The sequence below is a fragment of the Aquila chrysaetos genome, chromosome 7 (assembly GCF_900496995.4).
Source record: "Aquila chrysaetos chrysaetos chromosome 7, bAquChr1.4, whole genome shotgun sequence".
In the NCBI taxonomy this organism is placed as follows: Eukaryota; Metazoa; Chordata; class Aves; order Accipitriformes; family Accipitridae; genus Aquila; species Aquila chrysaetos.
The window spans coordinates 7,230,212-7,251,744 of NC_044010.1; the positions used below are offsets into that span (position 1 = coordinate 7,230,212).

General features: G+C 45.5%; 1 protein-coding gene across 2 annotated transcripts; it reads left to right on the forward strand.

The window, feature by feature from the left end:
- The first annotated feature begins 8,859 nt into the window (after window positions 1-8,859).
- SLC19A2 (solute carrier family 19 member 2) lies at window positions 8,860-21,338 on the forward strand. Of its 2 annotated transcripts, none has more exons than XM_030019802.1 (6): window positions 8,860-9,053; window positions 9,156-9,761; window positions 13,516-13,747; window positions 17,375-17,567; window positions 18,484-18,625; window positions 18,849-21,338. In XM_030019802.1, exons 1-6 carry the CDS (start codon window positions 8,865-8,867, stop codon window positions 18,972-18,974), a joined length of 1,488 nt encoding a protein of 495 aa, XP_029875662.1. In that variant the 5' UTR covers window positions 8,860-8,864; the 3' UTR covers window positions 18,975-21,338. The 2 variants fall into 2 exon arrangements, with proteins under 2 accessions (XP_029875662.1, XP_029875663.1); XM_030019803.1 differs by having other exon boundaries at window positions 13,525-13,747.
- The last annotated feature ends 195 nt before the right edge of the window (window positions 21,339-21,533 follow it).

Sequence of the window (21,533 nt, forward strand, 5' to 3'; positions counted from 1 at the left end):
TTTATAATGGTGCTTAATTTATTTTTGTTTGATACAGCCATGAAATTGCAGTACAAGCCATATTCAGTAAAAAAAGAAAAAATGTAAACTTTGGAGTCAGGTTTTACCCTAGAAAACAGATAATAAATGCTTTCTAACTTCAGTGGAACCAGGATTTTGTGCAGCAAGTGCTCAACTATGTTTAAGAAGGCAATGATCTTAAAGGTTCTACAGAAGTAATTAGCTCTTTACATAGAGTCATACATATATGTGAAGTTAGACAAATGCAAAATTGATTGCATCTGCATCAGTTTTACAAGTTGGAGATTCTGCTTCTGTTTGCTAATGGATAGGACTTTGGTCAGCTGTCCTGGTTATGTCCTGTCTCCAACCTCTCGTCCACCCCCAGCCTACTCACTGGCAGGGCAGAGAGGGGAAAAGATGCTGTGCAAACACTGATCAGTAACAGCTAAAACACTTGTGTATTGTCAACATTGTTTTAGTTACAAATCCAAAACACAACACTCCATGGGCTGCTACGATGAAAATTAACCCCATAACACTGGTGTTCCCGTATGTCCAGTATAGCAGCACAGGAACAGCAGCAGTGCCTGGGCCCTATGCTGGCCCCGGCACGTGGCCATTGCTGTTAACAAAATGTTCCCTGGCACAGTAGAGTACGATAACTGCCACAATAAACAGCAAAAGTCCAAAACAGCCACTAACAAGCACCAGACTAATACACAGTAAGGCAGGCAAGCACAGGACCCTGCCAATGAACAGCTTAACAGCTATAAATTCTACCTAGCTTGCTCTGATCAGATGTTGTTATCTCAAAGTCCTCTTGCCCCACGTTGGACACAAAAAAGGACTGTAGTGAGTTGACCCCAGCTGGCAGCTAAGCCCCCACTCGGTTGCTCACTCGCTCCCCCTTAGCAGGCTGGGGGAGAGAATTGGAAGGGCAAAAGCAAGAAAAACTTGTGGGTTGGTATAAACACAGTTTAATAAGTGAAGCAAAGCTGCACGTGCAAGCAAAGCAACGTAAGGAATTCATTCACTCCTTCCCAGCAGCAGGCAGGTGTTCAGCCACTTCCTGGCAAGCAGGGCCTCAGCATACCTAACAGTTACTTGGGAAGACCAACGCTGTAAGTCTGAACATCCCCCTTTCTTCCTCCTCATTTCCCCCTGCTTTTCTTGCTGAGCTCATATGGTCTGGGATATCCTTTGGGTCAGCTGTCCCAGCTGTGTCCTCTCCCAGCCTCTTGTGCACCCGCAGCCCTATGCACTGGTGGGGCAGGGTGGGAGAAAGGAAAGGCCTTGGTGCTGTGCAAACACTGTTCAGCAACAGCTAAAACATTGCTGTGTTATCAACACTGGTTTAGTCACAAATGTAAAGCATAACACTATACAGGCTGCTATGAAGAAAATTTAACTATCCCAGCCAGACCAGGTACACAAAGTATTTCCAAATGCAAATGGGGGGGCAAATTCTTGGTCTGTGTTTACATCAAGGAAGATGTGAAAACATCTGTACCAGATCTGCCAAACCAAAGGTAAGTGATGTTTAGTGAGCCCACGGATGACTGCAAAACAAAGAACTTCTATCAGTTTTATGAAGCAGCCAGCTTAGATTGAATGTGCCAAGGCTACAGTCAGTCTTGCACAATCTTTTACACACTGGAATGAAATCCTGTGTACATTGAAATTGTTTGCAAAATACACAAGGAAAGCAAGAATTCCTGCAGTTTTCTCAAACTAAAAATAAAGATGCATATCACAGCATGAAGGTTAGCAAACACAAGCTCTTTTGGACTGAGGGAGAAATGTGGTGCCAGAGTTCAGACTACTCCCATCTGGCCAATAATTTCTTCACTCACCAATCTGGGTGGATGCCTTCATGCTGGCCATTTGATCCAAAGGTCCAAAGTTAACTGCTTTCGGACTCAAACAGCGTTATAATGGAGTTGCTGCCCTCTGGTGCTCATTCCAGCTTCCAGGAGGTCTCGGGGTGCCCAAAGCTGACCATCTGCAGCTGGCAATAGCATGTGGATAGCTGTGTATGAAGCCTTATGCTTTACTCAAAGTGCCACTAACTATTTCCTTTTGCTTTCTAGAGGTGGTGGCTGTACTCCTTCACACAGAAGTTGTGAAACTGGTTGCGTCTGCGCTTGGATTGGAAGGGACGTGGTAGTACATGTAAAGACAGTTGAGCAGCTCTAAAGAAGTTAGTGACACCAGCACCGCAGCAGTTGCTTCAGACCCTGACGCATTAGTCCAGTGTTCGTATTGTACAGACTGCCCTGTAAAGTCTAAAGCTGATTCAGGCAGGCTTACATGAATCAGTAAGCACACCTCTTGCTTATAGAGTAGATGTAACCTCCATTTTTGCCAGTTTTTCTGCTGGTAGTTCTGACTGTAATGCCTGTACTGCAGGGGTAGCTGGACTGAAGCTGAGCCAGCTCCCCTTTACCAAGGTTTCCAGGAGTCTGCAAACTGGGTGGTTCCTTCCATGCCACTGGCATAGCAAAGCATAATGGAGACATAAAGCTGCACTTTACCCATGGACTAAAGTCAATGCAGATCATGGTTTTGTGTTCGCTCTCTCAGAAACCTCCTGAGCTGTGCAACAACATAGATGCAAAGGTGAACCTGGGTTTTGGGACACATCGCATATTAGAGACATCAGTGAGCATGCATGGCAAAAGTATGCCCTTGTGAAGTGCCAGGAGAACTCTACAGAAAAAGCACGAAGTGGCAATCTGGTCAGGACTCCAGATAAATAACCAACCTTTTGAGCAGCCTGCAGCACCCCCTGAAATGACCATGGACACTGGTGGGTTGATCAGAATTTTAGGACTGTGCTAAGGGGCAAAAAGAGGGCTTGCAACTTCACAAGCACTGATGCTCGTGAGGTATCTTTCATGATGGGAAAAGATTCTTTGGACACATACCCTAGGGAGGAAACGTAAAGGCTGTGCCCATGCCCATGTATGTGCTAGGGAAGACTGTTTATTAATATGTTACTATTTAGCACCATAGAAACGAGATGCAACACTGTCCTGGGGTGACCAACTGTCATTTTGTATGAGTCAGTCATTCCACTTAATCAGCGTTAAATATTCCTCTTCTTGCTCTCGCTCCTATATTTTGTTTTGTTACATTTATTCATGCTAGCCGTACATCATAACCAGTTTATCCACCTACAGTTTCCTATCATTACTGTGCCCCATTCTCCCTTTAGCTGTTACACCCAGTACTTGCATCATGCTTCAATTACAATAAGCCCATCCAGGTAGGGACTCCATCTTCTTGAATGTTTGTACAGCACTCTCCAAAACAGGCCATGGGATCATTCTCAGGGTTCCTGGGCACATCTGTAACACCATTCCTAATGGCAGCAATACTATGTTAAGCCCACTGTGACCTAGATATATCTAAAAGCATCAAGTAATTCAGACCGACCTACGCACTTTATAAAAGTACAGGGTATGTTTCTTCTAAGTCTACTTGATCCACTGCTTGCTTTTCTTTGTAACACTACTGTTGTACTCTCTTTTAGCACTTCCCATGAAAATTTGTCCACCAGTGTCCCCATTTGTAGCAGACTTAAGTGACTTTTCCATTTTTTCCCATGTAGCTGACTGCAAAATGTTTTTAAAATGTTATGTCCATGATGCAAGTGTATAGTGCTGTACAACATGATCCATCTTAGACCAAGAGATAATCTGATATCCTGTGGCAAGTGATTCCACAAATTCAGCCATAAATGCCTTATTTCCAACAGCTGTGTGCTTCAGCCTGCGTTGTGTCCAATGCAGAGCCTGCTGCGGTGTGCAGGGCATAAGGGAAGTTCTCTGCCAGAGACTCCTATACTTCGGAGAGATGGCTGCGGTTTCTTCTAAAGCTTCTGCAGGTCATGATAGCTTGGATTTTGCACCGGCTTCTCTATCAGCTGTGCTCCAATAAACTGCAGTGCTGCTTTTTTTCTGCCCCATGCACAGGTTTCAGGACACATTTGGTTTACTGGTCTTGTTGAATGCAAGATCTAGCATGTATGGAACTAGAGGTGATGAAGGCAGTGCTGGAGGAGGTGCATGGTGGAATGTGTGGACATCAAGGCATGAACTACAGGTAAACAGTGAAGTTTCAGAAAAATTGAAAAGATGAATCTATGTTGAACTAGAGTACCAAAACATCTTGGACTTCCACATTGTGTATAGTAAGACAGAAGCAGAAAATAGGCTCTGTCCGTGCTACAGAGAAGAGCTGTTGCGTTCTTTTAGCAAGGGACCTTTTCTTACAGGGCAAGGACAATTGATCAGATTATAGCAATATATTTATGATAATGACTGCTGACCCTCCCTTCACCCCTCTAAAATACAAAATTACAACATAACCCTGAGAGTTTTCTTGCTCTCAAAAAGCCGGAATGGCTCCGGAATGGCTCCAAAAAAGTTGTGGCATTCAGAGAATATCCTAGCAGAATTTATATATCTTTATCTTTCAAAGAGGGGAAGGAATTTTAAACGAATTAAGAAGAAGAGATCAAGAAGCTGAGTCAATTCTGTTGTCTTTCTTAAGGCTTTTTTAAAAAACAGTAATTTACTATTTGAGGTCCTGATATGGGAAAACACTGTATTATTCCCTCCAGTGAAATTGCCTTGTTCCATTGGTTTTGGTGCCAGGGAAACACATGCTCTATGCTTGCAGGACTGGGCTATCCTCTTGAATTTGGGCTCATATTTACTCAACATGTGACATCTTAAAAGTCTGGAACTAACAAACCCTTGGAGAATAGGAAGTAACAGAGATGAAGGCATACTATCTGAATAAAGTAATCAATGCCAGAGCTTTTAAATTAACCCTTCATGGCTGCACAATATTTGTAAGTCTCCTGTTCAGAGCCCCCAAATTATCAAAGGATCACTCGGGGCGGGGGGGAACTAGAAGACACAGACCTTCAAGGCTGTATCCAGTCTTCTGTTCTTACAGATAGCTACTATCTATAGGCTTTGTTCTAAACTAATCATGCTTCATTTCAGAAATAATTTGGCTTTTTTTGTTCTCGCTCCTTTGTTTCATTCCAATGTATATACTAGTTAATAGTCTACTTCCCCCAAATTAATTATAATGGCCAAAATCATCAAAACAAAGAAATCAGTTGCTGCCTTTTCTCCCATTTATGTGCCTTTGTTCCTTCCATGCTCAGCAAAAGACAAATCTGTTTTACTCCCTCCTTCTGGAGAGTTTCTGAGGTATTTGTAACGTCTTGGTGCTCTCACATACTGAGAGCACTCTGAAGAACGGCTTCATGAGAGTGCAGAAAGTTTTTAACTTACAGAAGCTTTTCTCCAAATAACTTGGCAAGGCTTTAAGAGAACTTTTCTTGCACATATATTTTATAAATTCCTCCGCAATTAACTGCAGGCCAGAACTGGTTAACAGTACTCACCTCTGGTGCATTTTTGAGTGAAACCTGTCAGAGTTTATGGTGTGCATAAGATGTGACCTTAAAACGTTGTTGACTCTGAGGCTGATGTGTGCATTTAGATGAGTTGCTTGGATGTCATGCTGAATCAAGCATCCTCTAGGGGTGATTCCACCCTAGATTCAGACAAAAAGGGATTCTTAGTCATTACACTAAGGAAAGCAGCAACAGTGCCCTGCTGAAGAGGTTGGTGTGATCCTTTTCTTCCAAAGTGCCAGCTGCAGTTTCTGAGATTGATCTGAAAATTAGTTCTGGGCAAGTACAGACAGGTTTCAAGCTTCCCTTGTGCAACAGAGGAGCAGGAAAACACAGCCAGCATGTCCCCTGGCCAGCAAGAGAGCCTTCTAGTGTACAGCAGCCCTGAGTTGTACGAAGGTGAGGCTTCTGATAAAGAGTTTCATTGAGGAAACTCAGGCGCTCTGAAGCAGTTCTGATTGGTTGAGTAACCAGCACAGAAGGGTTTTGTCCAATACTACTGCATGAGCTGTATCATTGTATAAAACGTTATTCACTGGGAAATGTTCAGGAGATGTAGAAGCCGGAGTTGTGTCTGTAAAGGGCAGCCAACACACAGTGCATCCATGCTGCAACTATCACTCAGTTCAGATCACACATGTGCAGGTGGAACCTCTCTGGCAGACTTGCACTGAGTGTTAGAGTCTTGAAAGATTTTATAACTATTTCCACATAATATTATTTATCTGAAAGTGTTCAGAATACGAACAATCACTCAAATGGGTCAAATCTTTCTGGTAAGAGAATGATTTTATCTGGAAAATGGTTTCATCCTGTGTGGAATGTAGTGATTTTCAAAACACTCTTCACATCACCTGTCTGGGAAGCTAGAAATGAACAAGCACTTTGCTTTGGGATGAAACCAGTCATTGTTTAACGCTAACGTAAATTGTAAGGTTATTTTGGTTTTGGAATTTAAAAAATTACAGTTGAAGGGTAGGAATTTTTCCCTATTCCTATTTCTTTATTTTTAAACTTCCTATTACTCTTTTTTTCCACTGAAAAAGGTGTCTGCTTGTTGAGAGAGGAAGGGAGCAGGTAAGATTAAGGAAAGAAAGTATAAGAAACCCTACTTTTCACAGTTTATGTCTTCCATCTTGGAAAAAAATATTGCAAGTTTTGAGGTTTTTCTTTACAATCAAACACCTTTAACCTTACCTTACTTTTTCTAGTAGAGTGGCGAGACAGAGAGAGAAAATGGGGAGGAAGGCTAGGGAAGGAAAGATGGAAGTCAAAATTCAGGGAATAAAATTTTACCTTGTTTCCAAAGGCCGAAAATATTCTGAAAACAAAATAAGGTGAGTTCTTCTGAGAACAAAAGAAACCCTGAGAAAACCTGGAGTACTTAAATCAAAACTTTGCAGGTTCTTTTTCTTACGCAGTTTTTGGAGGAGAGATCTAAGTTGCCTGACTGACTTGTGTATCGCTTCAAGGAAACAGGTTGAGCTGACATAACTCCTCCTACCCCAGCCAATCCCCTGGAAACAGCAGTTGAGCTCCAGTGGCACAACTCCAGGGATTGCTGTTTTGGAAAGGACTGAGGCCACCCATCAGATCCTTTGAGCAGCCTGGAAGTTGTGGGAACTGCTGCCCCTAGGCAGGGCTCGCCATGGGAACTCCAAGGTTTTACTCTTTCCTCCCACCTCTGCTCGGCGTGAAGCGCAGACCCAGATCGGTAAGATGCACTACACCTCATGCTAGCAGGCCACATCCTTTTATTACCTGCTACTGAGCCACATGCCAGCAGAACAGAGGGGCTGCTAAGAGCTCATTCGCTCTAACCATGCTATTTTAAGAGATCAGCAGTTCCTCACAAACAGCTGAGATGGATGCCAGTATTAACAGGAGCTGATTCTTTCTATTTAGAGTTTTGCTTCAAGCTAAAGTGTGTTGAAATGGCAACTGTCATCTTTTTTTCTTTTTTTTTTTCTAATAAACCTGCAAACAAAAGAGAATATGGAGATGCTGAGGAGCAGCGGCCTGAGAACAACTGAAATGACATTTTGCTAGACCCAGAAGATAGCCAGAAAGCAGCAAACCACTGATGCCAGATGATACTGGACCAAAATGTTTAGCTGTGTTTTACAGAGGGCTGAGTAATCTCATGGCCCTAAAACCTTTTGTAGTTCTGTTTATTAAGTTATGGTGATGGAGATAGTAATAAAATTCTGCAGTTCAAGGAATCTGTTCTGGGGCTGCAAGGAACCTGTTCTTGCCCACTCAGCTGTGTATAGCCAGATGCCTTCTGAGGGCTTTTATTTTGCTTCCTCGAGCATTGACCCCAGCTCGGAGGCAGGATAAGCAATTGCCCAGGTGGGAGGCCTGACCCCTGGTGTGAAATTTCTATGGCATCAGCCAATTTGGAGAATGAACTGTAGGTATAGAGTAGGAAGCCCTAGCAGTGGTAGCAATGTGGTAGAGATCAAGGGAGTGGAGCACAGGGAAAGGCAAAGCAGGGAGGTAGAAGGACAGCGTGGGATAGATCGAGTAGCAGAACAGCAAACAGTTTAGAGAAGGATTGGCAAAGCTTTAAGAATAGTAGTCCTGGGCGAAGCTTTAGATAATGTCTTTGAATGTAATAGTTTTATTTTCCCCTCTTGTCTAATATTTCTTCTAGCTGGGCAACAAGGTGCAGCTTTTATTAAACCCCAGAAGTGGTTCCAGCTCTTACCTGGCTAAAGGGAAGAAAAGTGGCAGAGGGCAGGAGCTGAATGCGTTTGGGCCGGCGGAGAAGGAACAAGCGCAGCGCAGCAGGTACACGATCTCCCGGTCGAGATGGTTTTCAGGAAAGGCTTGTACCCGCCCCTCGGGGGAAGGGGGAGATGAGGAATTTGGGGCGGAGGGAGGTGGACCTCAGCAGTGACGGGAACGCTGCCACGCCGCGTGTTTTCCTTCTGCGCGCATGCAAGAGGGCTGTCAGTCTTGTTCCCCGCGGTCCGTTCTGAACGCGTACCGTAACCCAGAAAACGTGCTGCCTCCCGCTTAGGCCGCTCAGGTAAGGAAGGCAGCGCTCAAACTCAAGGGTGGGCCCCATTTCCAGGTGTCCCTCACACGCCCGTGGGGCCGGCGCCGATGTCGTGCGTGTCCCGTCCCCCGCTCCCGCCCTTCCCTCCGCGCACACGTGCTCCCCTCCCGCCGCAACCGTCCCACCCTCCGCTCCCCATTGGCCGGTCTTGCCGGGAGGAGGCTGTTTCGCCCAATCAGAGGGCAGCGCGCAGCGCCGCTTTCCGCGCTCCGGCGAATGGTCTCTTAGGAGCAGCGCCGCGGGCGGAGGTGCCTTTCGGGAGGCGGCGGCGGGAGGTCACCCGGGACGGGACCGCGGCCGCCACCGGCCCGGCCGGCCCCGGGAGCGCGTCCAGCCCGGCCCCCGCCCCTGCCCGGCATGGCGGGGCCGCGGGGGCGCCGGCCGGCGGGGCGCTCCGCCCGGGCTGGCGGCGGCGGGGGCAGGTGCTGCTGGGCGCTGCCCACCGGGCTGCTCTGCGCTTACGGCTTCTTCTGCAGCGTGCGGCCCTCGGAGCCCTTCCTCACCCGGTACCTGCTGGGGCCGCACAAAAACCTCTCCGAGACCCAGGTACCGCGGCCCCGGGCACCTCGCACCCCCGCCTGGGGGTTTGCCTTTTCCTTGCAGTACGCGGGTGCTGGGGGTTACCGCCGTCTTTTCCCCCCCACCTAGGTGTTCAACGAGATTTACCCCGTGTGGACTTACTCCTACCTGGCACTGCTGTTCCCGGTGTTCCTGGCCACAGACTACCTGCGGTACAAGCCCGTGATCCTGCTGCAGGGCCTGAGCCTCATCGTCACCTGGTTCATGCTGCTGTACGCCCAGGGGCTCTGGGCCGTCCAGGTCCTCGAGGTCTTCTACGGGATGGGGACCGCCACCGACATCGCGTATTACTCCTACATCTACAGCGTCGTTGATGTCAACCTGTACCAGCAGGTCACCAGCTACTGCCGGAGCGCCACCCTGGTGGGCTACACGGTGGGCTCGGTGTCCGGGCAGGTCCTTGTGTCGGTGGCAGGATGGTCCCTCTTCAGCTTGAACGTTATCTCCTTAACCAGCATATCCATTGCCTTCGGCACAGCCTGGTTCCTGCCAATGCCACAAAAAAGCTTCTTCTTTCACCACGTCTCGAGTCAGCAGCTCAGTTGGGAAATGAAGGTCATGGACTGTAAAAATGGGTCGGCTGTCCAAGATCATCCCAATGTGCAGAGGACACCTGGCTGGGAAGATGAGACAAAAGTTCCCTTAAACGAGGAGGGTCATTCAGCAGAGAAACAGGTGAGTTGTGCCCTGGGTTTACGTAAGTAGAGAACGCGATACTGATGTGGTTGTCATGCGTGCATATGTGTATATATGTATGCGTGCATATATGTACACAGCAGTGGAGGTGTAATTTCCAACAGCAAAAAGTATCCCTTTGCTTATCCAGCTTCCTTATTTATGGCACAGGAAAATTTATTCCTGGCTTCCTTTTGCTGATTGAGCATGACAGGCTGCTCCTTAGTTTTTTCTGAAGTTGTTCTGCGTGTCTCACAAGGCTGTGATTAAAATTCTCTGGGCATCAAATTGCCATTCAACAGTAGACAGTAAGGGACATCTCCGGGGTACTAAAAATTGTGTGTGTATCCAAATTTTGTGCGTGCTTCTGGATGCACCCCGTGACTCGCAGAAAAGAGGAAAATCTTCCTGCACTCATATTTTGAAAAAATCTTGTTGTTTCAACTGTTATGTAAGCTGTGCAGCAATAAGCTGTGTAGTAATAGGGTTTTATCTTATGATCCTGGAGGGAAACTGCAGTAGTCCTTTGTTGTGGTTTAACCACAGCTGGTAACTAAGCACCACACAGCTGCTCACTCACTCCCCCCCACCCAGTGGGATGGGGGAGAGAATCTGGGGGGAAAAAAAAAAAAAAAAAAAAAAAAGTAAAACTTGTGGGTTGAGATAAGAACAGTTTAATAAAACAGAAAGGAAGAAACTAATAATGATAATAACAATAATAAAATGACAATAATATTAATAAAAGGATTGGAATATACAAAACAAGTGATGCACAATGTAATTGCTCACCACTTGCTGACCGATGACCAGTTAGTCCCCAAGCCACGATCCCCCCCAGGGCAACTCCTCCCGGTATATAAATACTGGGCATGACATCACATGGTATGACATATTCCTTTGGCCACTTTGGGTCAGCTGTCCTGGCTGTGTCCCCTCCCAACTTCTTGTGCCCCTCCAGCCTTCTTGCTGGCTGGGCATGAGAAGCTGAAAAATCCTTGTTTTAGTCTAAATGCTACTTAGCAACAACTGAAAACATCAGCGTGTTATCAATAGTCTTCTTATACTGAACCCAAAACATTACACCAGCTACTAGAAAGAAAATTAACTCTATCCCAGCCGAAACCAGGACATCCTTGAGAGCACTTACAGGCTGACGTTGATTAGTTATAGCTGGACAGAATACAGATAAATTGCAGGAAACGCGTCTGCATAACAGCCTAATGCAGCCCATGAGAGCACCAAGGTAGCGCCCTGACTTGTGGCTCTTGTGGGCTGCGTAACGTCTAACAAAGTCACTTGTATGGAAACAAGCATGCAGGTGCCCTTGTTTGGTGGCAGGATCTGTTGGGTCCCACAAGGTGACGAGCGAGCAGCCTCCAGTTTTGAGGCCTGATGCTTGTATGTAGCTGCCTGCTGGGCAGGTCTCTGCCACGCTGCTCCGGGCGATGCACGCCTGCGGAGAGCCCGTCGCGGCAGGGGGATTCGAGGTCCTGCGGGGAGGTCAGCCTTGCTCTCAGTCAGGAGGAGGTTGTGCTCGTTCTGAGAACAAGGCAGCAGGTAAGTGCAGCTGTTGGTTTAGTCGGCTAATGGGTATTTCAGTTAGCCAGTAAGCCCCGGTTGGCTGGGTCCGGAGAGGCAGCGTCCAGGGCTGCTTTCAGCTTCTTCCAGCTACAACTGCAAATTAAAGGTATTAACATTCCAGGGACCTAATCCTGCCCCATCCAGCACAATCTTGTGTGAGCAAAAGTATTTTTAACCATGTTATACTTGCATGCTGAAGGGTATTTCTTAAACAAGACAAATTCTGTGCCAATAATGACTAAGGTATTAATATAACTTATCCATCCCTTTTGTTCATCTTATTCCCATCCTGTGAGAGCAAGGGTGGTTCCAAACTAATGGTGAAAATGTAAAAAAAAAAAAGCAAGTACGCTTGCATAACTCTCCAGAGTTCAGTTATACCAGGTGCTAAAAGCTGAGAAGCATTGGCATGTGATGGTAGTCCTTCTTACTAAGGTAACTGCAACCATATTGCACAAACGTAAATGAGTGACTGTACGAATAATGGTACTGAAGAAGCACTGCCAGGTAGTGGGAGGCCAGATAAGCCTTTCTGGCTTACCAGGCACATGCTTGAGTTGAATGTGCCAAATCAGTTTTTGTAGCGTACATGATAGTTCCCTTCCCTGTTTTTCCTGCACCTGAACTTGAGGTTCCAGTGAAACCTTCTGTGTGGGATTTGCGTTCCTAAAGTCACATTGCCACAAGCTGACCTCTTCCCAAGTTGTTCTGTTGGGCTTTGGAGGCACGGCATCCACATGCAGAGCAAGTGTTTTGCTATTGGCAAAGCACCAAGGGGACTGTGTGTGTTTAATAAAGGTGCTTAGAAATCAGTGACACTTTGAGGGGTGGAGAAAAGGGAGTTCAGGACAGAGTTAGGCCATGGTCTTTGGGGGTTTTAGTAGAAACACCTTAAAATGAGTTTTATTGCTCATGGAGAATAATCTTTCCCAGGCATACACTGCATAGTTCCCCCGGGAAAGGGTGTACTGCCAAGAGCCTAAAATTGCTGCTGCTGCCTGGAAATTGCTCCAAAACTGGGCATGCGACAGCACAATGTGCACTAGCTTAGTCCTGTGACAGTCCTGTATGTTTCCCTGCAGGGAATCCAGGTTCATGGGGCTAGAGATGCTGGGTGGGCCCTGGGGGCTCTGCCCAGTCTCACATGAAGTAACTGCTGCTCTGACTTGCACAAGAAGGGTCTTGCCTGTCTACAAAGACTCTGTACATGTGTGCGTGCAGCAAACGGAATTAGCAGCTCTGTCTACAAAGTAAAGACACGCTCATTTCCTCTGCTGCTGTTGGCGTAAAGTGGTTAGGAAAAGGACTGTAACAGCCTGTGTGTAAAAAGCAATTTTCGTTTGTTGTCATCCCCTGTTGCTAGAACTGATCTATTTTCAAATTTTTTTCAAACCGCTTCATGGGTCTGACCTCTTTTGTGCTCTTTCTAGAAAGACTTGGAGGGGAAAGCTTCATTTTTCTCTCATGCCATTTGTCAGAGCGCTTGCGTATACAGCAGCTGCTATTTGCGATAGCCGTGTGTGGCGGAAGTAGCTTCTGTTTCTCTTCAGATCCCCAGGCAACATCTCTCACCTTCTCAGAGCCTTGGCGAACATTAACAGGGTAGAGCGTGCTGTAATGAGATTGCTTCTTTGAATATTTATAATCCCTGAACGCTAGTACTAAAGAAAATCAACTTACTTGTGGGGAAATACACTCATCTGGTGGCTTTCATGTTCTCTGTGCTACCAAATTTGGTTGAATTTGCATCATGACTTAAAAGCGATGCTTTTTGCCTTTATGATTTGAACGACTGCCTTCTGATCCTGTCCTGTCAAAGTGGATATCGTGTCCTGTTCTCCTGTGTTTCTTCTCTCTGGTACCCTTCAGTTGCTCACGTAGTCCTTCTAACATCTAGCAGTTACTGCTCTCTGCTTGAGAGAGCCAGAGATTGAGGCGTGCTGGGGACTGAACCCTTCCTCTGCAGGTAAGGGGACGACCCTTGTTAGGGCAGAGACCAGCTGCTGAGGCCGTGGGATGGGGAAGCTTTTTATTCATTACTCTGTGGAGGTTTGTGTCCGAGAGTGGTACTGTCACTCACCAGTGATCAGACTGCTTGAAAGGAGCAATTTGCTGGAGCAGTGTGAAGTATTTATAAACAAAGACTAACATTTCTCTCCCCTTCCTTCTCCAGTCTATGCAGGAGCAGAAAGTAGACATCGTAAAGGTGCTCAAAGATCTCTGGCAGGACTTCCTACAGTGCTACTCCTCCCAGACCATGCTCTGCTGGTCCGTGTGGTGGGCACTGTCCACCTGTGGCTACTTTCAGGTCATCAACTACGCTCAGGGCCTGTGGGAGATGGTGCTGCCTTCTCATAGTACGGAGATCTACAATGGTGCCGTGGAGGCAGCCTCGACACTGCTAGGTGAGCTTCTGGCGTAGCTCCTGCCTCTGCTGTGAGAAATCCCTTGTGTCCCTCAAGGTCACCAGAGCATGGTTTGGAAGTGTCTTGCGTTCCCCCAAGCACGCAGGAGAGGCAGCCCTGGCGTTCGGGGTGAGTCTTCCCTGATGTGCACAGGTACGGTGCTCAGTGTTGAGTTAGTTGTTGCACGCAGCCCTAATTCTTGTAATCCAGTACGTAGGTGTTTAAAGGAGCCTCCCAAGTCAAACTCCATTCTGAAGTATTTGGCAAAAGGCTCCAGGCATGTGCCTGACTGTGTGTTCGTGGTTGTCACTATGGCAGTGGGGTTATGTTTGTTTTAACCACTCGAAGTCAGACTAAGGGTCCTATGGGTTTATTGCTTTTCTTCTCTGGCAGCGTAGGGAACATATGAAGGTTTCCTGTACACATGCAGCGTGCAGAGCACCACATTTAGTCATTTCAGCACTGTTAAGCAGAAAAGCTATTAAGATGAAAGAAGTTGCTTGACTTGAAAGGGACAGGTAGGGCAGTCAACACAAATATTTGTTTATTAAGTTGTTTAATAGTGTTCCATTACTAGATCTAGGGTAATACCTTTTTAATATAGCTAACGTACCCTTACAGAGGCTTTCTAGGTGTTGCTGCAGTATGTTCCTTTTCTTTGATGGAGTCATCGTTCTACCATCTGCTGCGGACATCACCTACTTGGGGGCAAAAGAAACCAAGGGATACAAACAAGGAAGGCTTAGTACTTTCTTGGGCATGCTCAGGCCCCTCTTGGAGTTCAGTGGGAAGCTGTGGCTGTTTTATAGTTCTAAAATCTGGTCTGCTACCCATTGTTAGTTGGGTTTGAAACTGTCAGCAGCTTGATTCTGAAGGCTTTGGCTATTAAATTGTCTTTGGTGTGCTAAACCTACACTTTAATAGCATGTAGTCATACACTGTTCCTCCATGCTAGTGTGATGCTGTGGCTCTTATTTCTTGTTTGATTTGGCTTCCTCTACCATCCTGCCTTGGTCCCAGGAAGGAGAAGAATCGGTATCAAGGGAAGGAAGACCCATAGCATGGCCAAATGTCAGCAGATTAAAAAAAAAAAAAAAAAAAAAAAAAAAGGGGGGGGGGGGGAGGAAAAAAAAAGAGTAGTATTCTTCAAACTTATTATGAATATCTTTGATAACAAGGTCCCTTTTTTTTTTTTTTTTTAAAGGCCTGTGAACAATTGACCTATTGAAAGAAAAGGTGGTTGGCACGAAACTCATGTAAAACTGAAGTTTTTAGTTTCACATTTTGATTTTTTCCTCTAGTATCATTTTTGTAAATAGTTGAATCATTTTGGGTGATGTTTTCTGAAAGCAAATTAGCCTCTGTCCCTGAACTGCTCAAAAGACAGAACCAAAAAAATCCTTCTGGTTGACACAGATTCATTGCTTCAAACAAGTGAAGTTTAGTGAAGTAATTATCTCAACTAAAGGCTTGAAGAGTATAACAGGACTGGAAGGGACCTGTTAAGGGTGAGCGTCCAGTGACCTGACTTCCTAGGCACTAGTGTGAATGCACAAACTTCTTCTAATTTCCAGTTTGAATTTATTAATGAGCAGTTTGTCTCTGATGTCATGCCAAGGTTGTATTTTAGCACAAAATCTTTGCTCTGGGCCAAAGAAGCCAAGTTTTTCTAGTTGGTCTTTGGTAAAGTTAAGCTCTTTGTTCACTGTGTCATCTTACTAGCCCCTCTTTGCACCAAACCGGTTTTGAGTTGTGTCCTTTTTGAAGGCGGATGACTGGAGCTGCGCTCAACTTTATTCAGTGAAGCCTCAGACTTGTAGAAGAACATACTGTTTGCTCTTTTCCCTTTAGTAGAAACACCATTCCTGGTGCATCCCAGATCTGATTTGCCATTTTCATGGCTTTTAGTCATTCTGTGCTCAGTTATGAGCAATGTTTGGCAACCTTTGTGTAAGATGCTGTTGCCATCCCTGCCTGCACCTGCGCTGCCCTGCAGAAGGGTTTAAGTTGAGCATGGTGGCTCATCCTGCCCTGGGCAAGATAAATAGTATTCATTCTAGTGAGGTCAACTGACTGTTAAGCTGCATCCCTGCACCTTCTTGGGAATGTGGCAATCCTTTATCAGGTTGGTTTGTGAAACCACTGGATCAGCTGTAGATGTCCAATTGCAGGACACGGATTTTTTTTTTTTTTTTTTTTTTTTTTTTTAATATTTTCATAATTAGGTGTCAGGCTGATATAACTTTGAGACATAGAGGGAGTACAACCTCAAGAGTTGCCATGAGATCCCTAGAAAGTCATGTCTGTTTCCAAATTTAGAATTTCTGAGACAGTAGAAAGAAGGCTCTAGGACTTAGCTTCTTTTTGCATCTCAGCGTTTTGCTATTGGGGGAGTCAGACTTTCAAAGAGCAAAATGTCAGTCAGGTAGTGTCACAGCAGGCACTGGAAAGAAGAGTTTAGTGGGGGGAAATAAATTCCTTTCCCTTGGCATAGCTACCTTTTTCACTAGTCTGAAAGATTGATGTGAGGTCTGACAGGGTTGCAGGCTTGTACACGCTGATGGTACATAAGGAGTCTTCGGGTGCTTGAAGGATTTCTAAGAGAGGGCCGGCTAAGGGCTACAAAGAGCTTAGATGCTGCACTGTAGCACTTCTGTACAGTGGTCAAATGCTGAATACAGTCCTCTTTTTCAGACATCTCCAGTAAACCTCCCTTTGTCAGTATGCTATTTGTCTAGTGTGCTGTGTACAGCAGCGTTCTTATGCTGTTGGTTGCTATTTGGCTTGTTTGCAGAACAAGGCCTGCTTCAAATGGGAATTTTCTTGTAATGTAATATGTATTTGGGCTTCTCGGTAGTTACAGCTGTGATAGCGCACGAAACACACCTTGTCTGCTTGTTGAGTTGCATGAAACATCACACACTTTCCATCTTGTGATCTGTCTTCTTTCCCCATCCCCCCTTCGTAAAATCCAGCAGGAGTTACAAACCTGTTCTGGTTGTAAAAGATTGTTCTTGCATAATCAACGGCGTGTGATTGTAGCTTGCCTGATTGCAAGCTGCATCCCAGGAGATGTGGATTTGGACCCCTGCTCTTTCTTGCTCTTACAGCCCAGCATGAAGATGACAGTAAATGTAGGTTTTTCTGCCTCCTGGGAGAGAGCTCTAACAGCTGTGTGTCAAAGTGGGTAGTGTCTTTCTCCCTCCTACCCCCACTAAAGTGCCACGAAATAATTAGCTGAGTGCTTTTGAGAGCCAGGGTTTGCATTTCTGTGTAGCCCAATTGACAGCACTGCTATGGTCAGGTGCAGAGGACTGAGTGGCAGTGGCCTGAGTGCTGGGGCTGTTGTGCTTCTGAAGCCGGAGAGGAGACTTCAGAGGCAGTCAGTATTGAGCTTTTTTTTTCTTTTTTTTTTTTTTTCTTTTCTGTTCCTGTAAAAGTGAATGAGAATTTACAGCAGGGTTCCAGGTGAGGGAGAGGTCAGGAAGGAGAGCTGCTAAGGTCTGCACATTAGTGTCCTCTACTTCAATCGTGTTTGGCTATTAGGGTCTGCGCAGCTCCTAATACACAGTCTCCAAATTGCTCCAACTGCCATTACTAACAGTTATGCTTTCCTTCCCCTCACAGGAGCTGTTGCAGTGTTTGTTGTGGGTCACATAAAAACATCCTGGGCAATGTGGGGTGAAGTGGCACTTGCTCTGTTCTCCTTTCTTATCGCTGCTGCTGTATATATCATGGACACTGTTCGTAACATCTGGGTGTGCTATGCATCCTATGTTGTCTTCAGAATTATCTACATGCTGCTAATCACGATAGCAACGTGAGTATCTTTTTGATGTAAAGTGCTCTCAAGGTTATAGCTGGTATGAAAGCTGGCATGTTTTCCTTGTAACTGGAGTCTCGCCTACCAGGAATTTCGAAATCTGTTGCAAGGGTTTGTGTTGTGATTCAGGTTGGAAACTGAGGCACAGAGATATATTTGGCTGGCAGTCTGCCCAAGCTTAAAAGTCTTATGACAGTAATGTGACTACTTCTAATATTAGATAGAGCTGCTTGCCACGGGAATGTTTTTCATGAACACGGCTGGAGTGAAATGTTAACAGATGAGGAGATGACAATGCTTTGCCTGTGTTGAAGTATCAACTTTCCCTAACCAGCAAGGAAGAAAACTTCTTCCGTGTTATTTGTCACTTTGGGGAGGAAGACACAGCTGTTGTTGAACCACATGTGCATAATTGCTACAAGACAGCTCAAGCACAGTATGAGAGGTGATGCCGAAACTGGTAACTGCAAAAGGAGTTCTGGTTAGAAGGATGCGGGAGGTTATGGACCACACTGCAGTTGGCTGACGCTTTGAGATTGTCGACAGCTCACTGGGATCAGAGCATGTTATATCTTCTCTCTGTGACAAGACCCTTTAGCAACATTGGACAGGAGGGCTGCTTCAGTAAGACTGAAACCCACAGAGCTCCCACAGTGGTTTTTTTGTGTTTTGGGTTTTTTTTTAAGCTTTTTATGGGGGTCTGTGGGTCTCTCCTAGCTTCTATGCTAGTCTGTCATGATCCTATTTAGAAAAGTACACTATCAGTGCAAGGTAATTTAGCTGTGGAAAATACTGGACCAGTCTGTGTAACATTTCAGGTTGCATAGTCTTCTTGTCCAGAGAATTCCTCCTATTCTTGCATTTCCCTGCTTTTTCCCTGTCCTTATGTTTCTGGTCATCCCTTTCTTTCCAGGTTCCAGATCGCTGCAAATCTCAGTGTGGAACGGTACGCCCTGGTGTTTGGGGTCAATACTTTTATTGCCTTGGCACTTCAGACTCTGCTCACTTTGATTGTTGTGGATGCCAGTGGGCTTGGGTTGGACATCTTCACCCAGGTATGACAGACTCTCTTAGCTTTACTGATGGGAGGGAGGAAGGTAAACCAATCTGTAAAGCTTCTCAGCTACCTGCTGCTGGGTCAAGAGTTTGACAGAGAAATAATCACTGATTCGTGATATTTTGGAAGAGGAGGGAAGCTCATGTATTAACCTTCTTACAAATTTGGTAACTGCTTGGTTTAACCACTCCTCTTTTTATTTTCTTTCCCCTTCTCTGCAGTTCATGATTTATGCATCTTACTTTGCGGCCATCTCACTGGTGTTCTTGGGCAGTGGCATATACAGTATTATAAGAGCTTACAGAAGACAAGAGCAGATGCAAAGCAGATCTCCTGAAAGCCAGTAGTGCACCAAGTGAAGACTCTTGGTGGCTGCATATGAAGATATAGGTCTGTTTTTTAATCTCTGCCTTTTCTTCCCAAGGCAGTCACCTTAATGGTTATTTGATCCATATTTATACTATATTAGCAGCACATTTTAGAAGGTAAATGTATTAGCTCTTACGTAAGTAAGAACAAATACCTTCTTTCTAAAATGCCTTTTGTTCTTCTGTTGCATATATGGGATGTGCAGCAAAGAACAGTAAGTTTTCTCAAAAAAAGCCTTGGGAGGTTTTAGTCTAAGGCTGTGCATCTGGAGGCTGCCATTGAAAAGGCAGTTTCATGATTGTCTACTCAACTGCTACTCTCTCTGTCACCGAGGTGCTGCTGCAGGGCAGAAGTGAGGGCACACTGATAGACCTCTCTGTGGCTCAGGAGGTGGCCTTGGGCCTGTGCTCTGCAGTGTGACTCTCGCTGTGGCCGCCCCGTGATGCTGGATGCTCCATTTTGAGGACTAGTGCGCTTATGTTTCTGCACATGCACGTACTTCCTTGAATTGCTTGTACAGTTTCTGCTGTTCCTGTCTGTCACCCCTGCTGCCAGAGTTTTACCATAGCGGATCATGGTGCTTCCCCAAAACCTTACCTGTGTCCTGGGGCAACCTGTGACACTGGTGAATTGGCTATCAGCAGTGCTACTTCTGCCGTGAAGGCCTGTGGCCAAGGGACTGTAAAGGTGGAGGGGAAACTTAAGTAGACAAAATGCTAATCCAAAGGACCCTTGGACATCTTTGCCTTTGTCCTTCAGGACTGCAGATTCCTGTGATTACAGGAGTCACTGCCTCACAACCCTGGGGGCTGGGCTATTTCAGTGGGATGGTGGATGTTAGTATAGCACTGAGAAGAAAGGTGACTTGCAGGATTTTTAAGCTATCCTTTGTGACCTTGGAGAATCGTGACTCTGGTGACTAAATGGGTACTTTCAGTTATGGTAGTTAGCAGGATGACTGCCTGAGGCTTTGAAAAATCCTGATTTCTGGTCTGTCAGTTTTTCCCCTTATTTTAAAATGCCTTTATGCTTCTGGTGGGTCTCTGTCCACTAGTTCTACCTCTTTTTTTTCACCTAAGCAGAACAATGAATGTTTGGAGTGGGCAGTTCTTTTATTTTGTCAAGTCTAAGCAATTTGGGACTTGCCTTATACCTGGTTTTTAAAAATAATTTATTTTTTTCCAAATTGCTTCAGCACTGGGAAGGAGTTGCACAGAGTTGTCCTGGGCTTGGGCACGTGGATATTCATGCACCATGACCGGCACAGGAACTACAGATACCTGTAGTATACTGTGGAGATGGCCTATGGACTGTCCTTGTTGCTGTGCAGGTTGTGGTGAATTTAAGTGTACAGGAGAACTGGCAAGGGAGAAGATGCAATGCAGCTTGCTTCCTTCCATGCCTTCTCTCTCTCTGCTGGTTAGAGAGTCTTCCAGTCACAGCCTGAAGAAGCAGCTTTGGTTCATTGCTTGCTTTTAGTGCCATGGAGACTTCACAGCATCGGGGTTGGGAAGGCGTCTCTGCCTTGGCTGGGACAGGTATGGCCTTTCTCATCAGTTCTGAGAGCCTCAGCCTTTACCATGCAAGGTGAATGATTAATGTGTTTGGGATGTGCAGTCTGGGGAGGCCTTCCAGGCTGGCTGCTCACGGGAACCCACTCCCCAAAGCTTCTCTGTATTTGCAGCCTCCTTCCTAAAACAACCCCCTTAAGAGGGGCTCAGCTGTACTGGCATTTACACATGTAAACTTAACTGCCTTATCCTGAAATGGAAACTTGAAACCACCATGTATATATTCCTTTCTTTACTGTTTTTTTGTTTTTAAAAAAATAAAATTTGAAGCCATGAAATGCTAGCTGACGAGCTGTCCTGGGAAAGGGAGGGCAAGTGCATATCCTGTCCTTGAGTTCCTTGGTCTGATGGCCGTTGCAGCAAGGCATGAGGAGTGGATGTACAGCACTCATGTCAAGTGACTGAAAGAAGCAGCTCAGTTTTAATCACATTTATCATACAGAGAACAACCCAGTTATTTAAAGGCAAGTCAAAAATTAAAGAATTACAGCAATAACAATGATTTTTCTACCAAAGTAATGAAACTGTGGCAACTGCAATAGAGAGGCATGCTACACTGCGTACATCTTCAGGGCTGTTAATGTATGGAAGCCACACCTGGATGTTGTTCAGGTTCCTACACTGTGCCGTTGCTGTGGTGATGAGGTGACTATAGAGCCTGACTGGAGCTGTATGCAGAGTTACTGATGCCTATGAAATTCTGTAATCATGTTGACATTGTTGGTTTCTAATTGAATAGCTATTTTCGTTAAATAAAAATACTCCAAGATATCCTGTGTGGCCAGTGTTTGTTTTGTGTTTTGATGTCTTGCTAATCCACAGCACTGCTATGCAGGTTGTTTTGAGCGTCTTTGTTACAAAGAGGAAAAAAAATACAGGACAAAATGTGAAAAGAAGCAAGTCTTCAAGCAGCTGATAGTTGTTGGCTAGTTTGCGTAGGTTTGCAGAACTCTGTGCAAGAGTCTT

What these genes read in the sequence shown, in the direction of transcription:
- SLC19A2 (XM_030019802.1), top strand. Translation starts at nt 8,865, where the DNA reads ATGGCGGGGCCGCGGGGGCGCCGGCCGGCGGGGCGCTCCGCCCGGGCT. An exon ending in AAAACCTCTCCGAGACCCAG is followed by an intron (nt 9,054 to 9,155) that starts GTACCGCGGCCC and finishes CCCCCCACCTAG; the next exon opens with GTGTTCAACGAGATTTACCC. An exon ending in GGCAGCCTCGACACTGCTAG is followed by an intron (nt 13,748 to 17,374) that starts GTGAGCTTCTGG and finishes TTCCCCTCACAG; the next exon opens with GAGCTGTTGCAGTGTTTGTT.